This window comes from Podarcis tiliguerta (genome assembly GCF_965153285.1).
Source record: "Podarcis tiliguerta genome assembly, chromosome: 8".
Classification (NCBI taxonomy): domain Eukaryota; kingdom Metazoa; phylum Chordata; class Lepidosauria; order Squamata; family Lacertidae; genus Podarcis; species Podarcis tiliguerta.
In genome coordinates this window covers 17,716,498-17,740,155 of record NC_139541.1, presented here as the reverse complement: position 1 = coordinate 17,740,155, position 23,658 = coordinate 17,716,498, and the positions used below count along the sequence as shown (strand labels likewise).

The following is a 23,658-nucleotide window of genomic DNA, read 5'->3' as shown; positions in this document are numbered from 1 at the left end:
CAACTCTCGTCGGAGAGGCGAATGGCGTTTCCTGTTTCCGGCCAGCCTCCCTCCCTCTGGCAGCGCGCGGCGTGTGTCTGTCTGTCTGTCTGTCTGTGAGTGGGAGGCGGAGAGGAAGCCCCAGAGCAGCGAGGCGGGGCTGGGCATGAGGAGCCTCCGTGGCCTGCGGGGCAGGTATGGAGCCGGCATGGGAGCAGGGCAGAAGGTCACGGCAGCCTCTGAGCATACGCAGAGCGCAGGAGGAGCGAATTGGGGCGGGGAAGACAGAGAGGGAATGAGGGGCTTTGCCGGCTCTTTTAATGGATACCCTTGAACGAACTTTCCGTTTTATTTGTTTCGCCTGCCTGCTTTTAAAAACTGATTTATTATTATTATTATTTGGGTTGTCAGCTACGTTTCAATTCAAGGGCATTTGAAAACGATCCCAGCGGGATCCCAGCGTCCTTAATTGCCGGTTTTAATACCTGCTTTGGGAGTCATTTTTTTGGGTATCTGTGTGCAAACAAATTGCGGAGGAATAAACAGCTGTAAATAACGTTCGCGGGTGCCACGTAATGCCCGTTCCGCGTTTATAAGAGAAGTTGGTCGCTTTGCGTGGCAGCGCTTGCACTTTGGAACTCCCCGTCTATTGAGATCAGGGAGGCGCCTTGGCAGGGCTGCCTTTGGAAAAGTTCTTGCTTATGCAGGCCTACCCAGATGCTTAGAAAGTTAATGTGACATTTTAAATTATTATAATTATTATTTGTTTAGTTGCTTTATGTTGCCCAGGGAAACCTAATGCCACATACAACCAAACAGACAGATAACAACCTCCCTCCTTCCCAACAAATGCATTAAAACCAAGGGGGCAAGGGGGAATACATAATAATTTTAATCTGTTTTAAAATTTTAACTTTTGTATGTTTTAAAGTAGGCTTGTGAATTTTTCTCGGCTTTATCTTTCTGTAAACCACTTTGAGGAGTTTTTTTTTTTTTTTTTACAGTCAAGCAGTGTGTAAATGTTGTGAAATAAATATCCACTGTTAGTGCTGCTACTCAGGGTAGACCCATTGAAGTCAGTGGGCACTGGTAACTTAGCTTCATTTATCTCAGTGGGTCTGCTTTTGAGTTGGGCCTAAGTTGAATACAACCCATAGGGATATTATTATTATTGTTGTTGTTGTTGTTTTAAAATTTGATTCTTTGTGCATGAGTAGACTTGTCTCTTCCCTGGTTTTACTGTTTGGTTGTTGGGGTATTTTTAGGTTGTTTCTCAGAGCATGTGCAGAATTTATAGCATAGAGGGGGAAAAGGCATGTGAAGGGTAAAAAAAAATCATTTTATAAAAGCAACAACTGTTCCTGTTGGAACATTTGGACAGAGCACTTCTTTGCTGAGCAGAGCAGAAGTATAGTTCCCTTTTCCTTTTATAGGAAACATATTGCAAAGTGACTTTCCCTATTTGGCATGCAAAAAATGCCAGGTGTATTAGAAGTGTTTTAACTTGTGGGCAATGAAAGAAGCTTTGTCGGAAACAAGTGACCCAAAAATCTGAATGGAAATGGCTAGCCGAACAGTAAGCTCTTATTTGGACAGAATTTTAAGCCATACCATGGCTTGTTACCCAGCAGGAGTGTGGGAGAAGTGAGGTGCCCGCTACTTTATCAGAGTGCAGTAATATGCTGTGCATTCACATTAAACCATAGATCGTTTTAAACTGTGGTTTACTATGCTGTGGCAACTGGGTCACTGAGATTTTCAGCCTGTGTCTTGACTGTAGTGCGTCAGACTGTTCGGGGGGGGGGGGTGTCAGGAGGAATAATGCATAAGATGGGACTTCTCTAGTTTAGTCTTTTTCTTAATGTGCTGGAAAAGAAGTAAGTGAAGCCTTTTAATAGACCCTGAAGCAGACGACATACTCTTAAAAGAGCTTGGGATGTAGAACTGAACTTCGGTGAATAGGGTATTCTCCTTACAAAGCAGAAGGACCACAACAGTTGGGGGGGGGGGGGAGAGTTAAAGCCTGCTCTTATGCCATTAATTATTAGCACCTGCATGATGAAATTTGCCTTTTAAATGCACCTTGGATGCAAAGGGTATCCTATGAGTCACTAAAGTTAACATGTAGCTTGAACCTTGTTTCTTACGTAGACCAGTTGCACAAGTTTTGAGTCTATTGGAATCTATTGAGGGTGAAACATTAGAAGTTAATACAGTGGTACCTCGGGTTACATACGCTTCAGGTTACATACGCTTCAGGTTACGTACTCCGCTAACCCAGAAATAGTGCTTCAGGTTAAGAACTTTGCTTCAGGATAAGAACAGAAATCGGGCTCCGGCGGTGCGGCAGCAGCAGGAAGCCCCATTAGCTAAAGTGGTGCTTCAGGTTAAGAACAGCTTCAGGTTAAGAACAGACCTCCGGAACGAATTAAGTACTTAACCTGAGGTACCACTGTATGGCAAATTCTTATGAGGGGCAGTGAGCTAGTGACACCTCTGAATATCGCTCAGATTTATATTTCCAATCGAAAAAATAAGCAAAAGTGTGAATTGTGCACAAATTCTGTGTCATGGTGTGGGTGGGTGGGATGGTACACTGAGTAAAAGTACCAGCTTTCCTACCTTTGTGGTTCTGACTTGCTCCAGGAGTAGGGTTCGAAATTAGCAGGGCGCCAGGCGCATTTTGTGCCTAAAAAAAAAAAGAATCTCCATTTGCGAGCACCTCAAAAAGTCTGGGTGCCATTTTTTGCACCTGGCTGACACTCAAGGATTACTGAAATGTATGTGCTTTGAAGCCCCAAAGTCTATGTTAAGGAATTTAACAATAAAGAGTAGAGTGTTTTGAAAACTGAAATATGGTATACCAATATTTTTCATTGTGAACACCAAATTAGACATGTATTAACAATTTCTGCTAAAAATGTGACATTAACAATGTCACTTTTGTGAGCAACATATCAGTTCATGCTTATCAAAATAATAAATAAGTGTTTCCAATGGCGACTAGACATTCTGTTTTGGTGCCCACAACTCAGGTCCCAGAAGTCATTTGGCTCCTAGCTTTTCTATCCCAGTAGTTTCTAACACTTTCCAGGAGAGCATCTTAGCTGCAAAGTGGTGTGAAATATTTTGATTCTTTTTGCAAACTGTGTTTACAGGATTAGAGCTTTAGGCGTTACAGAGTTTGTCATGGTGGGATTATTGGCAAAAATTCTTTATGCTTCTATCATCTAATGTGTGCCCCCCCCCAAGAAGCTTAAGTGAGATGTGTCCCCATTAAATGATATATTTTTCAGAGGGGATGATTGGAGTTCTATTAATAGGTTTTTGTTTTTTAAAAAAGACTTGTCAGAATAAATATATAAAATAATACCTAGGGCAAAATTAATTTTTTTGAGTTTTATTTATTTTTTGAGTTTTATTTATTTACCTGCTACAAAACTAAGGGGCAGCATTTTGTTCACCTGACCATAGACCAGAATGCGGAACTGAATTAGTTACATATTTATTGTAGTTATATGTCACCATTTTTCTCCAAGGACCTCCAGGTGGTGTACATGGTTCTCACCCTCCCTTCCTCATTTAATCCCCACAAGAACCCAATGAAGTAGCTTAGACTGAGAGACAGTGACTGATCCAGGCTGAATAGGGATTTGAACCCTGATCTCCCAGGTTCCCAGTCCAGCACTCTAACCACTATGCCTCACGGACTGTCTGGAGGGCCAGATCTTTAAACCCCCCCTCAAAAAATGGGCCAGTTTTGACAGGTGGTTGGCGTCACCTACTTGCCCGTCAGCTGATCAATGCTGAGAGCAAGCTCCTTTGAAGGTGTGCTGCTGTCTGCAGCCGTCAGCTGATTACCACCATCAGCACACTTCCACAGTCCCATCTGCAGGTGTGGTGTTCTACTGCAAAATGTGGTTACGGCTGCCAACCTGAGACAGCTTTAATGGTGGTGTGGAGGAGGAAGACAACTTTGCAAGGTTGTCAAAGGTTACCTGTCGTACTGGAAAGAAGGGCACCTGGCTTCTGAATTCCAGTGGCTTTGGGCCACAAATGGAAGAGTGCTCTTGCACTTGTCTCCTGTTTGCAGACTTCCCATCACCATTGGCCTCTGTGGGAAGCTAGGAAGCTGCCTTATGCTGAGTTAGATCATTGGGTGTTGCCAGCTCTGACTGGCAGTGGCCCTCCAGAGTTTCATCCCAGAGTCTATTGAAGATGCAGAGGGGTTCAGCCAGGGAGCTTCTGCTTGCGAACCAGACGCTCTGCCACTTAGCTATAGTCTTTTCAACAGGCATCTGATTGGTTGTTGGGCTAGGTGGACCGTTGGCCTGATCCAGCAGGCTTCCTGAATTCTTAGCAGGACGTTCGGTGTGATCCAGCAGGACTGATCGTCTGTTCTTAATAATTAGATGCTATGAAAATATTGCCCAAGGTTAAGGCAGTGGTCCACGTTTAGCACTAACTACCCAGAACGAAATGTTGTGTCTAATGGGGAATTACTAGCTCAGCCTCTGAGCTCATAAAAGCCGCCTGGAAACAACGGATCATGTTCACCTGTCGGTTTTCCTCCCAGGGTATTCCATCGCCATACCAGTATTACAAGCTGCTGACGCTCAAGGGGAGGAGCGATGGTTTCGAAACGGGCCTTCATCTGCAGCCTGGGCTCCATCTACCTGTCCCTCCTCTTTGTTTTCCTCCTCATGGACGTCTATGCGCGGCCTGCCAACAACTCTGCCTTGAAAGAGAAGGCGGCGGCCGAGAACAACGATGAGAACGAGATCCTGCCCCCGGACCACTTGAATGGGGTCAAGATGGAGATGGACGGGCATCTCAACAAGGAGTTCCACCAGGAGGTCTTTCTTGGGAAGGAGATGGAGGAGTTCGACGAAGATTCAGAACCACGCAGGAACAGGAGGAAGCTCATGGTTATTTTCTCAAAGTGAGTGTTGCTCCAAATTGAATTGAGGCAGATGCACAGAGGAACTTCTAGCATCCATCTAGCATAGACGTCATCAGCTCAGTGCATTCCAGATGTTTTGCAGCACTACAAAATGTTGGCTGGTAGGGCTGTTCAGAGTTGTAGCTTCTGCAGTGCAGGAGGTTTGAGAAAGCTAGTCTAACTCACTGCCTGCACCAGCTGGCAGCAGCTCTCTGAGGTCTCAGGTGGAGGTCTTACCTGGCTGCACCTGGAGATGACGGGCATTGGACCTGGTGTCCGATAGGGGGCTAAGCCATTTCCCTGATGTGATTCTTTCCACTGCAGGGATCCTAGAAGCTTCAGGGTGCAATTTAGATTGGGCAAGTGGTGTATGTTAACATCAACCAATGTCACCTTTTAATTTGGAGCTGCTGTAATTGCTTCAGGTAACTGAAAAAGCAGGCAGTTCAGGCACCACTGTTTACTTGTATACCACCTTTCCATAGCAGGTTACAACACCAGAGGATTTACAAAATTACAAAAACGTAGCAAAGCCTAAGAAATCATGAACAATGAATGAAAACATCTCAATAAGTATACAGCAAAGTTAAACAATCTCCACGTAATTTATAATAAGGTCCAGCAATAAAGATTCAAAAACTCTACACCAAATAACAGCAAACATTAAGCATCCCCAAAATTAAATCTTCACCCCAGCAAAAACTGCCAAACAATAGCCCATCTTCATAGTCTCCAGGTCTTGCAGAATTCGCAGCCCTACAATAGTCTTTGCCCTCAGCCAGTGTCTCTGAATGAGGGAATCAGCTGTGTGTGTGCAGATGTCACTCTGTCCAGCCACCTTTGCTTGAGAATAATTTATCACGTGTGTCTGACGCTGTTGGGTCAGTAACCACTTCCCAGACATCCTGTCTGCAAATTAAAAGGTTTATTGTTAAGTGCATCGCAGATAAGCAGCCGGCAATAATGAATTCAAAAGCTGATTAGAGCTCTTGCCGGCCGATTAGTGACTGTATGTCATTCCGGAGCCCCCTATCCCTCCTCCCTCCTCCTCATCTCAGAAAGGGCAGGTCACAAGCAGTTTGCCTGCCTTTGCCTTGACCTTGCAAATGATCTTGTGCAAAGGGCAAGCACTTTTTATTCTCCGGTATCCCCTTGGGAGCAGAGAGAGGAAATTTGACCAGGCAGATCTCAAGAAGCAAATGATTTTTTTAAAAAGAGAGAGAGTGAGGAAAAGGTAAATCTCAGCAATTGGGGTGAAGAATGGCAGGGATCTTTCCTGAGTGAACACAGTATATAAAACATAAAATTTCCAACACAATGCATTACTTTTAAAAAAAAAACAACCTCAGTATAAATGGTTACTGACGTTTGCTCTCTGATTTCATATTGAGTTTTTCTTTTGATTCATGCACTGGTCAGTAATTTATGTGGGTGTGCTCTGCACACTAGTAGAACTGAACCCTTTGGTTTTATATATATATATATATATATATATATATATATATATAGTCAAAACATTTTAAAAATCCATTCTCAAGGTTTTCAGGAGGAAGCCTTTTCCATCTCTACAAGGAAATCCCAGGGATTTAATCTGGCCCCAGTGAGCTTGGATGTTCCCCACATGTGCTCCAGTCTTTGACCTCCAAGGGTGACTAGATCCAAATGCCACACAGGTTTTCTTTGTGGCCAAGTAGAGGCTTGAACCGCAGTTATTCTGGCATCAGAACTAATTGCCTTTCTTCCATTCCGCATGGATTAATTGACTGCATTTCTTTCCCACCTTTTTCCCACCCAAGGTGGTGTACATGGTTTCTCTCCCCGGCTCCCATTTTATCCTCACAGCAGCCTTGTGAGGTAGGTTAGTCTGAGAGACTGTGACTGGCCCAAGGTCACCCAGCGACTTTCATGGCTAGACAGAGATTCACACACACACACACACACACGGTCTCCCAGGTCCTAGTCCAACATGCCCTTCACCTCTGGAGCCCTAACTTGACTCCTTTCCTATCTCTGGGAGCCAGTGTGGTGTAGTGGTTAAGAGTGGTAGACTCATAATCTGGTGAACCGGGTTCGCGTCTCCGCTCCTCCACATGCAGCTGCTGGGTGACCTTGGGCCAGTCACACTTCTCTGAAGACTCTCAGCCCCACGCATCTCACAGAGTGTTTGTTGTGGGGGAGGAAGGGAAAGGAGAATGTTAGCCGCTTTGAGACTCCTTAAAGGGAGTGAAAGGCGGGATATCAAATCCAAACTCTTCTTCTTCTTCTTACCTGCCATAGAGTCGACATCAACAAGGACAAAAAGATAAGTGCAAAGGAGATGCAGCGCTGGATCATGGAGAAGACAGAAGAGCACTTCCAGGAGGCTGTGGAAGAGAACAAAATGCACTTCCGGGCCGTGGACCCCGATGGCGATGGTAGGAGATGAATGATGGGGCAGCCTCGGTCACAAAAGGAGTTGTCATGGCGTGTGTCAGCACTGCACAGGCAACCTGCTGCCCTCCAGGTTTGGGGGCTCCAGCTCTCATCAGCCCCAGCTATCATGGCCAATGGGCAAGGGTGATGGGAGCTGCTGTCCAATGCACCGGAGAGCAACAGGCTGCCAGCCCCTAGTTTACCAGCTGCCAGGCAGCTGCATGGTATTCATGTAGTGCAGGAAGCATCCATGCAGCCCGCCATCCATCAACAACCTGTTGATGAGCTGGGAATAACCAGTGCCAAAAGTGGGTTTGCCACCTCCTCCTCTCTGGCTTAGTGTCCTGCACAGGTGAGGCTGGAGAGACATGGGGACGTCTCCCTCTTACATTTGCCAAGGCGCAGTTCAGAAAACCCTTTTTTCTTTCTTTACCTTACTCTGAATTGCAGTGCAGGCGAGAGCCTGGAGTAAGGGCTGGTGGAGAGTCAAGGCTACTTGCTCCTAGTAGACCGGCGAGTGGATTTTGTGGGCCAAAATACCCAGCTGTTGGGTTGCCTTAGGCTTGGTGGGTCACATTGATTCAGGCGCACTCTAGTTTCTGTTAAGAGGAGGGACCATAGCTTAGTGGCAGGGGACCTGCTTTGGATGCAGAATGTGGCACCACCAGTTCAAATAAAGAGGTGGCAGGAGAGGTCCTTTCCCAGTGGCCGGCAAGTAGGACTAAGCACAAGAGCCCTCTTCCCTCCTGTAGCTTCCAGCAACTGGTATTCAGAAGCATGACTGCCTTTGACTATGAAAGTAGAACACAGCCATCAGGGTTAGTAGCCAGTGACAGCCTTATCCTCCATGAATTTGTCCTCTTTCAAACCCTTCCACATTGATGGCCATCAGTACCTCTTCTGGGTGCAAGTTCTGTAGTTCAATGGTGTTCTATGTGACATCTTTTCTTTTGTTTGCCCTGAATCTTCCAACGTTTAGCTTCAGTAGATGTCCCCAAGTTCTAGTGTTTGAATAGTGGGGAAATCCTATATCCACTTCCCATGCTTTAAAAAAATAATTCTTTGTCTGCTGGGATATTCTTCATTTTAATTGGTTCCTTTTCCCCCCTAGGTCACGTGTCCTGGGATGAGTACAAAATCAAGTTCTTGGCAAGCAAGGGGATGAACGAGAAGGAGGTGGCTGAAAAAATCAAAAACAATGAGGAGCTCAAAATAGATGAGGAAAGTAAGTAGTGCTGGTCTCTCTCTCTGCCCACCTCCCCCAAAGACCACATGAAAACTGTCGCGTTCTGCCTTCAGTTCCTGGAATGGGTTGAAACGCTAGCTTGGGCACTGAGTTTCAAAGTAGACAAGATCTCTGCAGGTTTTACTTGTTAATAGCTAGGCTGCTCGTTTTAGAGCAGCTGCACATAAAATAAAAATCGAGTAAACTGATCCTGCTCTTCCTTCAGAAAGCTCAGAAGAGGGTACATCGTCATCTTGCCCCCCCCCCCCCCAAAAAAAACACCTTATGCTTGCAACAATCCTGCGACTGTGAGATGATAGTTCAGTGAAAGTTTCCCCAAAATATAGTCAAGGAAGCTTCCTGCGACTTGTGGTGTCTGAATTGGGGAGGGACCACATCTCAGTGATAGAGCATCAGCTTTGCCTGCAGAAAGTCGCAAGGTTCAATCCTTCGCATCTGCAGGTGGGGTTGGGAATGTCCCCTGCCTGGAATTCCAGAGAGCCACTGCCAGTCAGTATTAATATGGAACAGTAGCATAAGATGCCGTCTATACTATACATTTGAAGCTGTATCATGCCGCTTTCAGCAGCCATGGCTTCCCCCAAAGAATCCTGGGAACTGTAGTTTAAGGGTGCTGAGAGTTGTTAGGAGATCCCCTATTCCCCTTTCAGAGCTTCAATTCCTGGGCAGAAATATTGATCGTTAAGCCACTCTGGAAATTGTGGCTCTGCGAGGGTCTTCTAAAGAACTCTCAGCAACCCTAACAGACTACAGTTCCCAGGATTCTTTGGGGGAAGCTAACACAGGGGAAGGAAAGGAGCTCCGCACTTAACTGTTCTCAGCGGTGTTCATCCACCCCATGGGCTTCTGAGAGTTCAGCAAGCATTGCCCCCCCCCCCACACACACTTTGCAACTGTAAGAGCTAAGGTTTTCTTTTTAGAAAAGATTCTCTGGAAACTGAATTATCTGCCCAGTATCTCATTTGCCTGCAGAGGAGGAAAGGGGTTGAGAATGGGCTAACGCCACTCACTCACTCCACTGGCAGGAAGGAGACTCTTTCAGAGGGGCTACCCAAGTGGGCTGCACAAGAACTCTCTGCCAAGCTCAAAGGAAGAAAAGGAAGGCACCGGGGGGGGGGGGTCTTCTCCTCTTTTGCCTTCGGATGAGGCAGCGGGAAGCCAGATCGCTCGAGCAGGATGGCTTGGGTTCTCCCCGCAGATGGCTGCATTTCCTTCTGCAAGAGCGAGGACTCTGAGCACCCAAACAGCAGGGTTTGGGGATTTCATTCTGTGCTACTGCAGGATTACAGCGCACACAGAGCAGTTGTATCTTTGTAGCACTCCCCTAGTAGGGCTGGGAGACACCTTCCCTGTCTGAAACCCCAGGGAGCCCCTGTCAGATAGTGTATTCTGAGCTAAATGAACCAGTGCTGTAGTCTGGCTTGGGTTCAAACCATGGTCAGGTTACAACAATCCAGAAGTGTGTGATAAAGCATTTTCTGGTAATCGGTCTGTGTCCTTTTGACACAGTCCTATAGACACGGTCTGTGCCTATCATGTCCCAGCCTCCTTTCGTTCCCTTTTCCCAAACCAAAACGTCCCAGATGTTTTAACCCTGCTGCTTTTTCTTTTAATTTGATTGTTTTAATTGCCCACTTTTTTTAAGCACCTTTACTCTTTCCGTGATACCAATTATAAGACGGAACAGTCAGAACTGTACTCTATATAAAGCCATAGAACTCTGAATGCACTCTGCCTTTAGCAGCTGTTTCAGGATTTCTAACTTTTTTATTACGAATAGCATCCCCATGTCCACTGGCATTTCTACCAGGGCTCTGAAACTTATTCATTCATTATTTTATTCATTAGATTTATTCTACTGCACTTCCCCATAAGATCTCAGGGTGGTTCACTGAACACATTGACCACGTGAACTGCTAAACTAGAGACATGTCCTTTCACAAAGTTCACTTCCAGCAGCATTATTGACCAAAGCAGTATTTCTTTGGAGTAACGTATTTCTAGAACTGGAACAGGCACGGTTGAATTTGAAAACACGCACATGCGTACGCAAATATATTGTGCCATCCAATCTCAAGCGAGGCTGTCAGCGTTTGTTGCATGCAAGCCTTTAATCTCATCCGCATGCATTACGCACACGCTGCCTTAATCAACTGTGTCTTGAGCAGTGCGCCATATGGAGCTGGGAAGCCCATCTGCTGCCACTCCAGCCTGAAAGGAAGCTGGCTGCCTCATCTCCAGACTCTTCCCTCTTCCATATTGCTCCCCTTAGGGGTTTGCCGTTGCTCATTTTGCCAGAGCCACTCGGATACAAGAAGCTTGCTGGAGGCGTAAGACACTCCTTAAAAGACGGAGCCTAATGTCAGTCTTGCCTAGAGCTGATCCGCACCACAGATTTGCAGCACACGAGCTCCCCCAAAGAATCCTGGGAAGTGTAGGTAAATTCACAGTGGGGCTGTGAATTGCAGCTCTCTTGGGTGGGAAGCTTCAGTTCCCCAGGTTTCTTAGGGTGGAGTCGTGTGCTTTAAATGGTGTGGATCTGTCCTTCGATGCATAGGCCCCCTTCAAACATTACCAGGGAGTGTGGCTTCCAGGCCTCCTCGCCCAGCCCAAAGGCATCTTTGAGGAGATCTGGAGCTCTTTGGCATGCTGCGTAGCTTTCCGCTGTTATCTCGTCCCCACTTCTGGAGAGGAGAAAGGAGAAGAGCACCTTTATAAGTTATAATGCATATGAACCCTCTTTAATCAAACCCAGGCCTGCAAAGAATTTAGCCATCGTAGTAAAGTAGTTATCTCTCGCTTGGGCTACTGCAATGCGCTCTACGTGGGGCTACCTTTGAAGGTGACCCAGAAACTGCAATTAATCCAGAATGTGGCAGCTAGACTGGTGACAGGGAGTGGCCGCCGGGACCACATAACACCGGTCCTGAGAGATCTGCATTGGCTCCCAGTACGTTTCCAAGCACAATTCAAAGTGTTGGCGCTGACCTTTAAAGCCCTAAATGGCCTTGGTCCTGTATACCTGAAGGAGCATCTCTGCCCCCATCATTTAGCCCAGACGCTGAGATCCAGCGCCGAGGGCCTTCTGGCGGTTCCCTCACTGCGAGAAGTGAGGTTACAGGGAACCAGACAGAGGGCCTTCTTGGTAGTGGCGCCCACCCTGGGGAACACCCTCCCTTCAGATGCGAAGGAAATAAGCAGCTATCCTATCTTTAAAAGACATCTGAAGGCAGCCCTGTTTAGGGAAGTTTTTAAAATTTAATGCTGTATTGTTTTTAACACTCAATTGGGCGCCGCCTAGAGTGGCTGGGGAAACTCAGCCAGATGGGCAGGGTATAAATAATAAATTATTATTATTATTATTTATTATAGCAATTCTCTGCACTAAAAAAAAAAGGAAATAAAAGGCCCCATCTACACCATTCACAGCCATGGCTTCCCCCAAGGAATTATGGGAAGTGTGGTTAATTAAGGGTGCTGAGAGTTAGGAAATCCCTGTCCCCTTCACAAGCCTATAGTTCCCAGTGTTTCCTGCTAAAAGTGGTTGGCTATTAAATCATTCAGGGGATTGCAGCTCTGGGAGGGGAATAGGGGTCTCTTAACAACTCTCTGCTGTGGTGGTCTGGTGCTGTTGCGGACCTCTCTCTGGGGCTTCCGGTTGGACACTTTGAGAGAAATATGCTGGACAATACGGGCCATTGGCCTGACCCAGCAGGCACTTATTCTGTTCTTAGGTCTGGGATAAAGCCTGGGACCTTTTGCATGCAAAGGAGGTGTCCTGCCACTAAGGTAATGGCTACTTCCAGTATTATAGGGCACATATCAGGGTTGGGGAAATTCCAGTCTGCAGGCTACATTGGGTCAGTCTTGATCTTGTTGATGTTTTTTTTTTAACCATTCTATTTCGCAAGAAGAAAAGCTTTGCAATACGTGTTCAAAACTTGCAGATCAAATTTAAAGAGAATGTGATTTTTAAAATGGAAAGAAAGAAATCTGTCTGTCTGTCCCCGATCTGTAGCACAGGAAGTCCTTGACAACTTGAAAGACCGCTGGTATCAAGCCGACAATCCGCCCACGGACCTTTTGCTGAATGAGGAAGAATTCCTGTCCTTCCTTCACCCAGAGCACAGCAGGGGAATGTTGAAGTTTATGGTGAAGGAAATCGTCCGGGATCTGGGTACGTTTCCAAGCCATCACAGGCAGAATCTCATGAAAACTTGACCTCATCCCAGCTACTAATGTTGCTGGAATACCTCCTGGAGAGATGTCCGATGGGGACGAGATGGTTACTCCCATTGGCTGCTGGTAGTGGGCAGAGGGAGACTTGGGACACAGAGAGAGGAGTGTGGGTTGCGTCTTGTGAAAGGTAGCATTGGGCACAGTGTTGCAGAAGGGCCATAGCTCACTGGAAGAGCATCTGCCTTCCATGCAGGAGGTCCGGGTTCAGTCTGCGACATCTCGAACTAGGGCTGGGAATTAAAAGCCCGGAGAGCCGTGCTGCCAGTCTGTGTAAACAATAATCAGCTAGGTGAGCCAATAGTCTTTCTTCATTCCAAGCTTTGTTCCCAGTAAGGGAAGAGCCCATAGTTCAGGGGCAGAGCATCTTCTTCTCACGTAGTCAATCCCCTGCAGCTCAGTTGGTTAGAGCATGGTGCTGATAATGCCAAGGTTGCAGGTTCGATCTCCGTATGGGATGGCTGCATATTCCTGCATTGCAGAGGGGTGAATAGGTCCCTTCCAACTCTACAATTCTGTGATCTCCAGGAATGTCTCCTACCTGAAATCCTGGAGGGCAGCTGCCAGTTCCTGCAAGCCAGAGCTAAAGAACCTTTGGCTCTCCAGATGTTCCTGAACTCCCATTGGCCCCAGCCATTGGCCAGGGTTGATGGAAGTTGGTCATCAACCTGTGGAGGGCCGCAGGTCCCCCATAAATGCCATAGGCAGTACTGAGACCAGTGGTCTCACTTGGTGCAAGGCAGATTCCTACATTCCAGTTTCCAGCTTTTGGAGACAGCTTCCATGCCTGTTGAAGTTGAAAGGGCACCTTTCTGGGATATTTTCATGGGCTGAGGGAGGAAACAAGTTTTTAAAATTTGTCAGAGGGGGTTACAGCCTCCATGGCAGAGCCATGGTGTGGCCTCTTTTGGTCTTCTTTGTTCCCACAATGCATCTGGGGCTGTGCTGCACCACGCCATGGCTTTCGGAATGAGGGATTGTGGGAGAATACGGCGGCCAGGCTGGCTGCAACGCTGCTTCAGTGCTTGCCGTGAAGGGGAAGGTAGCGCTTTCCCATTGCAAAATCCAAGCAGGCAGGCAAGTGTATCTCAGTTCAGCACCCGCCGCGTCATAATCTGCCGAGCCGAGCACGGGCAGCCGCAGGGGGAACATGGCTCTGTCTGCTGCCTGCCCCTCAGCAACTGCCGCCTGAGGCTGTGGCCTCTCGGGTAGAGCCAGGCCCATTGAAGCAGCTGGGGAGACTTCTTCAGAAGAAAAATAAAAGAGGTGGTGTTGGGAAGAACAGTTTAAAAATGCTTCTCCCTCTTCTGGCCAGCTGCCACACCTCTGAAACTCTTAAAAATTTCACCTCCTTTCCAGAGATAATAGAAATTTCACCTCCTACATTTCTCATGTAAAATGGTTAGAATTCCAAGTAGGGATTAATTAATTGTTGTTGTAGCACCCTCCTTGGCCAGAAGGTGGCACCCTAGTCCACCTCTTGGCTCCAGATCCCACTGGCTCACTTGCATTACCTTGTTTGTGTCTTCTCTGGAAAAAGTTGCTACGCCCCCCCCCCCCGCCCCCTTTCTCAAGATTACTAGATTGTACCCAGCAAAATTGTACTTGGAGGGGACCCGCTGAAATTAATGAACCTAAGTTAGTCATGTCTGTTAAGATAACCCTACTCTGAGTAGGACTAGAATTGGATAAAACTCTAAAATAATAATAATAATAATAATAATAATAATAATTAATAATGGCGGCATAGCAAATATAACAAAAAAATTCTCAGCTTGCATTAATAATAAAAGTAATCCAGCCAGCCTGACGTGAATTCTTATATTAATATAAGCAGTTCTGTGGGTTGTATCAACTAAGCTCTACACAAAGTAGACCCACTGGAATTAGTGGACCTAAGTTAGTTGTGTTCATTAACTTCAGTGAGTCTGTTCGTAGCAGAATTAACACTGGGTATAACCCTATATATCCAAACAGAGGTGGATGATTATAGGATATGCATTCGAACCTAGTTGTTGCATTTTTATCTTTTCCTTTTATCCATGGAGCTTTGGCCAGCATTCATAATTCTCCTCGTGTACCTTGCTATGAAATTGCAACAAACCTTAAATTTAAGCCAAGGGTTGCTGGCCTCCAGATGTTGCTGAACTGCAGCTCCCATCATCCTTATCTAAATTAGCCCTTTTCCGGGAATGATGGGAAATTCAGTCCAGAAACCACTGGAGGGCCACAGGGTCTGTCCCACCCCCAGCGCTGGTTTTAAGGTAAGAGGGAACAATTTAACCCGGATTCACTCTGAGAAGAGCGGATTTGAACTCTGGTCTCCCCAGCCCAAGTTCCACCTCACTGTCCATTGGCAGAAAGTATAGTGGGCCTCTGGGCCAGTATACCCAGTATTGCCCAGTACTGGGCCAGTATTGCCCAGCTGATAGGCAGAAGCGATGATGCTTCCTTTGCAAATATTCTTAAAGGTTACTATCCCAACCCAGTTAACAACCTGCTGGAAGCAATGAGCTGCCTACGCATCATACATTTAAAGCTCCCCGCTAAAAGAATAAAATTAAGCTTCTTGGGAACTGTAGCCACAGAGCAAAAATCACCACCACACTAAACAAAGCACAGTTCCTAGGATTCTTTGAGGGAAGCCATCCACTTTGAACATTTGGTAGGTACCCAGTCTGGAATGGTGGAACATTGGTGGCAACTCACATGCTGAATTCTGCGTGTCCCATTATTTTTACTATCAAATGCTGTAATCTTTGCAGATCAGGACGGCGATAAGAAGCTGACCCTTTCAGAGTTCATCTCCTTGCCCGTCGGCACCGTGGAGAACCAGCAGGCTCAGGACATCGATGACGACTGGGTGAAAGACAGGAAGAAAGAGTTTGAGGAAGTCATTGATGCCGACCACGATGGCATCGTCACTATGGAAGAGCTGGAGGTGAGTGTGTCCTGGGAATTGGCTGGAGCTGCATATGCTCAAATTGCGAACTTTTTCCACGTATCTTGGTTGAAATCCCATGTGAGAGGCACACACACTGTTACATTTCCCCCGCTTCCCCTGTTGCCCTGATCCTTTTTTAAAAAAAATACAGATTTTTACTTAAAAAATAATTAAAAAGATATTGTGCAATATATATTTCCAGGAACACTAAACAAAATATTCTATATATACGCTACATTACGTACTTCTGAGTTTTTAGACTGCGAATTGCCCTGTGATCCTTAGAAGAAGGGTAGTATATATAAATATATTTCATTAAATTTCCACAAATTTCAATACATAATAATTTTTTTATTTTGTTTTATCGTCCTCCCATTCTATTTCCTGTAGTGTTTTTCTAAAAATTCTATCTCATTGCTGTACCCTGTGACTTCCCCCTTTTATATCCATGATACAATCATCTCATTATTTCTGTTGTTCGTACTTCAAATCCTGCTCGTGAATTCATCACGTTACGATATTTCTCTAAATAGTCCAAAAAAAAGGCCTCCATTCTTCCATTTAAAAAGAGGCTACCATTCTTCCATAAATGAAGGGCGGTATATACATTATAATACAGGAAACTGAACTGTACAGTGGTACCTCGCAAGACGAATGCCTCGCAAGACGAAAGAGTTTTTTGTTTTTTGAGTTGCTTCGCAAGACGAATTTCCCTATGGGCTTGCTTCGCAAGACGAAAACGTCTTGCGCCTTTTTCTTAAAACCGTCAATGCATTTCCTACGGGAAACCGTGCTTCGCAAGACGAGAAAATTCACAAGACGAAAAAACTCGCAGAACGAATTAATTTCGTCTTGCGAGGCACCACTGTATTGTTATCTGGAATTAGCATCCAACTTTTTAATTTTTAAAGGCGAAGTCAAGATTAGAATTATAAAGCTGCATCTATCAGTTACCAGGTTCACAGTGTCAAGTGATGTTCTGACCTTTAATCAAGCTTATTGATTTCTGAAAAAGCTGCTTCCCACCCCCCACCCCCCTGAAACAAGCAGGCGCACCCCCCTGCTGGTCATGCGCTCTCCTCCACAAAGAATTCAGATGCCAAAGGGAGATAAAGAGCTCTACCTATAACTTCCTACTGTCTCGCATTTGAGCTGTATCGCAGCAGGTGATCAGCGCCGGCGTGGGCCCCCTTCGCTTCCTGAGACGTTGCTTAGGAACGAGGTTTGTTTGGTGCTCTATCTGACGTCATTTTAACCCTTTCTCAGTTCCACCTTGGAAAAAGTGAAATTAGCACACTGTGTGTCACGGAGGCAGTTAGGCTATGTTCTGAAACAAAGTTTTGGGTATCTGAACCCTGGGCGAATCTGCACATTTGTGTCCTTCCATAACAAAGCTCTTTGTGTTTCGGAGAAGGGAGACTCACAGCAGGAAGTTTGGGGACTTTTCTGAAATAAATACTTGCTGATAATGTGACCATGAATCTGATAAAATGTTTTCCTGCAGACGAGGCCACTGAGGCTGTAGCTTAGGGTTTCTTGTATATCTCGCCGTACATTTCATTTTTGGGGTTTAGTATTCTGAAGAAAAGAAAATCTGTACGCACAGATTTTTTTACTTATAATCAAGTTTCTCTCCGTTTCTCAAGCTCCACACCAAAGACAGCCAAGTTCTGCAAGTACACCACATCAGAAGCAGAATTAACTCAGTCCAGATTATCAGGTTGTGTCCAGCGTTGGTCCTACTCAGAGTAAAACCATGAGTTCTAAAAACACACCTCAGATTGAGATGTGGTTACTACTGGCCTGGCCTGGTACAGCGAATGCAAGGCTTGCTTAAATCATATGGGAAACTGCCTTATACAAAGTCAAAACACTAGACCAGCCAGGACAAACCTCTGTTTTGGTGGTGGCAGCAGCTCTTTAAGAGAGGCCTTTCCCATCGCTCAACAACTGATCCTTCTTACCAGACATTCCAGGGTATTTCAACCTGGGTCATTCTGAGGTCCAGCGCTGAGGGCCTTCTGGCGGTTCCCTCACTGTGAGAAGCCACGTTACAGAGAACCAGGCAGAGGGCCTTCTTGGTAGTGGCACCCACCCAGAACATTAAAAGCTTCCCTAAACAGGGCTGCCTTCAGATGTCTTCTAAAAGTCTGGTAGTTGTTGTTCTCTTTGACATCTGGTGGAACGCCCTCCCACCAGATGTCAAAGAGAACAACAACTACCAGACTTTTAGAAGACATCTGAAGGCAGCCCTGTTTAGGGAAGCTTTTAATGTTTGATGATGCATTACTGTATTTTAATATTTTGTTGAAAGCCGTCCAGAGTGGCTGGGGAAACCCAGCTAGATATTATTATTATTGTTGTTGTTTGTTGTTATTCTGTGTGCTATCGTATTCTGCCAGTTACGATAACTTCAGCTAATCCCCTTTGTCCAGAAAACTCTGAGTTTTCACCCAGCTTCCTCCCATCCTGCCTCTGGCCAGTTTTTGCCGATGCTGCTGCAAAGCAGCCCTCCTCCTCTGGCTTGGTTTTGACGCAGCCATTTTACCAGTCCATCGTCGGAGGCAGCGGTGCTTCTGAAGATCAGTTTCTGGAAACTACAGAGGGGGAGAGTGGTTTTGTACTTGGGTCCTGCTTTTGATGGCTTCCCACAGGGTGGCTGCTGTGAGAACAGGATCCTGGACTAGACGGGCTGTTGGCCGGATCCAGCAGCCTGCTCTTATGCCCTTTGCTTTCTCTCTCCCTTCCCCAGGAATACATGGACCCCATGAACGAATACAACGCCTTGAACGAAGCGAAGCAGATGATTGCCGTGGCCGACGAGAACCAGAACCACCACTTGGAGCAAGAGGAGATCTTGAAGTACAGCGAGTATTTCACCGGCAGCAAGCTCATGGACTACGCACGAAACGTCCACGAGGAATTCTGAGGAATTGACCCGAGAGGGGCTCTCTCACACACTCTCTTTTTCTCTCTCTGTCTCGATGCACCTTCTTGCTTTCCCCCAAAAAACAAAGGTTACCTTTTGCTGCTATATCTGTGTTCCGTGTGTATACAGTGCGGTGTTCTAGACTTACTTTTTTGTTTTTGAACGAAAGCCGTCCACAAATGAAAAAGAGCTACAGCTCGCTTGCCTTCGAGAGGAAAGTGCTCTCCGATTTCTACAGGGAAGGATCCGCACCAGTTCTTGCCTGCGCTGTCGATCGGCAACTTCTTTTTATTCCCCTCCTTCAGGACACTCGGTTGTACCCTGCAAATGCCCAGTTGTTCTCGCTCTACGGTTTGGACTTTGAGAAGGCACTTTTAGTATTTGAGGACCATTATCTTTGCCTGGGGGCAGAGTGGGGGGACGAGGAACTCACGGGCCGCATTTGTTTGGTTTCGCATTGGTTTGAAGTTTCTGTTTTGGCAATTGCAGCGGTTTCCCACACCCAGTACATCCTTTCAAACCAACATCGGGTTCCCTTTGCAAGGCAGCCGGATGGTGGGCCAGTTCTGGGTTAGAAAGCAGCCTTTCCCCCAGCAAAATTAGCAAGGTCAGCCTTGCAGTGGATTGCGTCCTTCCGCTTGCCCAGGCAGGAGCCTACATGACAAGCTGGTCCAGCACTTTCTCATCTCCTTCCTTTCCTCTCCATTTTCCTCCTGGCTCAACACACACCAAAACTCAAGCATCCTAAGCCACAATGCAGCAGGCTTGGCCCCAGTTTCAAGGAACGACAATATCTTGCGTAGATTTAGTGCCTTGAGCCAGGACGCTCCAGTGGCTGCTTCTGCTGGAGTTAATATCACACAAGTCTCACGAACAAGTCCCACTCGCATGCCAGCTGAGGCGTTCTTTCCTAGGCAGCAAATGTCTCAACAGAGACCTCTCTTCAGGGACCTAGGCACACAGGTGCAACTACAGTCTTCATGGCTGAGCTGCTCACATGCCAGCATCTCACACTGCGCGGCCTGTGGAAGAGGCAACACTCAGCGTTTATTGTCTGGAGTTTGGCGGCAGCTCCCCTTGCTATTGAGCACTCCTCCCCCCCCCAGCAGATAGACCTCAAGAATGTTCTCTTGCTCACGGACAAAAGCACCATGAAAGTGCATTTTAACCATCTGGGCCGATCACAGCCCAAGTCACTGTGTAGGGAGGCAAAGGACCCCTTCCAATGGGCAGAAGTCCCATCTCGAGTTGTATAGCACGACAGATCCAGGGGGAGGACAATCCGGTAGTAGCAAGTTCCCTAAGCAGGCAGGGGCCAGGTAAATGAGCCAGGGGAATGAGCTGTTTTTCTAGATTGGGGTCTAGGGGTGTGTTTGAACAGCATCTGCTTCTCGGCTAAATAGAGGTGGGTGCACCTGTCTCTTAATAAAAATGATTTGTTTGAGAAAAAATGTGCAAGCGCAGGTTGTCAAGGAGAGATCTGTGAGCGCTCTTTTATATTTCAGCAGTGCCTGGGAGTTAATACACTGCAAGCAACAAACTTGCCCCTCATGTTTGTCCAAAGATGGAATAAGGGTGGATCGGCCTCTCTGGCATTATTCCAAAATGGGCAGCGGGATATGGTTAAGCTCTAAACCGCAGCATTCATTAGGTACATCCTACCTTGTCGTAGGACCTAAAAGGGGTATCACATAATTGTAGACCCTCTAGTCCAACCCCCTGCAATGCAGGAAGATGCAGCTGCCCATACAAGGATCGAACCTGCAACCTTAGTGTTATCAGCGCCACGCTCTAACCAACTGAGCGATCCAGGGTAGCCTCAGAGGCATCAGTTTGTTCTGTACTCCTGCACATGCCCTGTTTACCTGCACTTGGAGGGTGCACTTGTTTATATAGGCTATGCAAACCCACGTTGCCTGGCCCGTGGTCTCAAATCAGTGCTCGCCACAGAGAGTTTGCTTTATGCCAAGTATAGGTGCATGCTTGGGAGCCGTTCAGAATGCAGTGGTGCAGGAAAGTGGGTGGAATGCAGCTAGGCTGAGGAAGAGGTCTCATGAAGATCTCTTGCTAGCAAAGTGGAGCAGCCCAGTGAACCCAGAACTGCGAGAAGTGAGAGTTGTAACCAAGAGACTTCCTGGTGTGTGTTGGATCTGACACAAGGGTAATCTTAAGGAGAGGGCTGGAGGAAAGGCATCAAATCATAAAAAGTCACAGGTAGTGAATTGGAAGGAGATTACAAGTGAGTCTCTGGCCGGTCAAAGCTTAGTCGGATGATGGAGTTGTTCCTCAGGAATACATAAATTCAAATAACCCTGTTACTGGTGGAAGACTTTCTACAGGGAGACTGAACAATTCCCTTCTTCAGGTTCAGAAGTTGCTTCCCTGATGAGGGTTACGTTCATGAAGGTTTCAATTTTCATTTAAATGGGTTTATTCCGCTCCTGTCCTTTATACAGAAACACCAACACAACCCTGTTCTTTTAAGAATTGCAGCTTAAGGTGTCTGATGTTACCCTCCTTAATAGAATGTAAATACATGTAACTGTGTGTGTGTGTGTTTTATTATTCTTTCAACCCCCCGCTTTATTTAAACAAGAGGAACCTGTGGTCCTCTAGATCAGTGTTTCCCAACCTTGGGCTTCCAGCTGTTTTTGGACTACAATTCCCATCATCCCTGACCACTGGTCTTGCTAGCTAAGGTTGATGGGAGTTGTAGTCCAAAAACAGCTGGAGGCCCAAGGTTGGGAAACGCTGCTCTAGATAAGGTCGCTGGACCCCCATCAGCCCCAGGCAGCATCACCAATGGTCAGGGATGTTGGGAGTTGTAGTACAGCAATGTTTGACGTGACATGGCAAATAAGGAAAAAAGGATTGGGAGGGAGAAGGAAAAAAAATGTAAGCCCAGGCACGAGTTCTTAAAAAGTCACAGCTCTTATTAGAACCAGCTGGGATTGAAATGTTTCATGGAGCCTAATATGTTTCACCAGTTTTTAATTCTCAATTTAGAATTACTGTAACGTAACCCATACTGGGACCTGCTGGGGAAGGGCACATCATAAATATTATAATAATTTGGAGGGGCACAGGCTTTCCATCCTGGGACTAAAGGCTCCTGGGAAGGGGGAAGAGCCATTCAGAAAGGAGTCTCCCTGCTGTGTCACTGCATGAGTAGCTGTTCTGGCTTCTGTTAAGACTAATTAAAACAGGGGCTGCTGTTTACACTTCCAAATTGCATCAGCCATGGCCAGCATGACTAATGGTTGGTGTCGACATGAATCGGGAGTCCAGCAACTTCTGGAGGGCTGCAGATTTTCATTCCCAATTTTAACAGCTTGTATAAATGCTTTAGGGGGTGCTCCTTTGGGTATATGGGGAAGAAAAGCACACTTGAGTGGCAGAGTGCACGCAGAGTCTCTGCACTCGCTACTGTTCAGGTGGGAAGAGATGGGGTTGGCCGTTTTCTGCCTGAGACCCCAGTGAGCTGCTGCCAGTCAGAGCGGTAGATTATCCTGGGCAAGAGGGTCTGATCTAGCAGGCAGCATCTTGTGTTATTGCTATGACTCATTGCTTTGCAATTGTCTCCTGGCCGTCTGCATACAGCAGCCTTGCCCTGTATGGTACTGGTTTTAAACCAGTTGCCCAGGTGTCTCAGGGCTCGTGGGTTCACCTGCAAACTGGGGAAACTTGTGGGCGTCTTTTTCACACGCACCACAACCAAGTACACATTGCAACCTGTCGGCTACTTCTTTCAAGCTTCTCTCCAGCAGAAGGCAAGGCGACCCAGCAAGCACTACATTGCTGAACCCTGGTGAGCTTTCAAAAAATGAAAATGCAGAGGAAAGGGGTCAGGGAGGTAAGGTTGAATCTTTCAAATGCCCAGAGGGAGCATTCAAAAAGATGGCGCTGTCCCCTCTTGGGAACGCACACTGGGCAGTCCTTCCTTTGGGTAGTGCTCCTTATTGATGTCCTATGAACAGTTGTAGCTCAGTGGGACAGCATCTTCAGAAGCTCCCAGGTTCAGTCCCCAGCACTACCAGGTAGGGTTTGGAGGGACCTGCCTGAAATCCCGGAGAGCTGCTGCCAGCCTGTGTCGACAGTACTGAGCTAGATAGACCAATGGTCTGAATTGGGGTAAGGAGCCTCTTGTTTTCCTATTTAAAGGAGCCCTTCATTCAGAACCATGAAGACCACGCTTCTTCTTTTAGTTGCAGGGGAAGAGCTGTTGCACACTGGCAGAGCACCTGCTTTGAGTGCAGAAGGTCCCAGGTTCAATCCCTGAAATCCTGGAGACCTGTTGAAACTGAACCATATGGATTGGAAGGGAAGGGCAACGAGGCCAAGGTTCCCCATGCTGGCTTTTGAGCATCTGGGCTGCCTTCAACATTTGTTTTCCTCAGAGTAGACCCATTGAGATGAATGGGCATGACTAGCTTGGGCCCATTAATCCCAGTGGGTCTGCTCTGAGTAACAGTGGCAACTGGTCCATGAGGGCAAATGGAGCACTGCTACACCAACCTATTTGCAGACAGCAGCCACCTTGTTGCATTTGTACAACTCAGCAGGGAGGAGGAGGAGGAGGAGGAGGATGAAACTAGAATGAGTTTCCTCTGCCTGCCGCAGAATCATTGGGACTTTACCTTTCTAGAAGTGCTGGTATCAGCATAATTTCTCTTCCTGTCCCTTTTCTCCGACGAGGCCTGCAAGCTTTGCTCTCTGCAGAATGAGGCTTCTGAGACAAGCAGGGACTTCTATACAAGTTCGCTCAAGGGCGCCAGAAGATCTTACTAAAAGTCCTCCTAGCTTAGCTCCCTGCTTCCGAGGGGGCCTGGCCCGGTAGTCCTGTAGGGCAGATAACCCCTTTCTGCTGGTACTGCACAGCAGTCGACATCCAGAGGTATGGAATAGACGAATCTGTTATAAAATCATAGGATCACAAGGTCTTCTAATCTGCTTCCTGCAATGCAGAAATC

The 23,658-nt window shown here is 46.7% G+C and overlaps 1 protein-coding gene across 1 annotated transcript; it reads left to right on the top strand.

Annotated features, from left to right (window-relative positions):
- SDF4 (stromal cell derived factor 4) lies at nt 1–21,230 on the top strand. Its single transcript, XM_083454186.1, has 7 exons — nt 1–174; nt 4,556–4,921; nt 7,199–7,335; nt 8,445–8,558; nt 12,598–12,756; nt 15,581–15,756; nt 18,512–21,230. Exons 2-7 carry the CDS (start codon nt 4,611–4,613, stop codon nt 18,686–18,688), a joined length of 1,074 nt encoding a protein of 357 aa, XP_083310312.1. The 5' UTR covers nt 1–174; nt 4,556–4,610; the 3' UTR covers nt 18,689–21,230.
- The last annotated feature ends 2,428 nt before the right edge of the window (nt 21,231–23,658 follow it).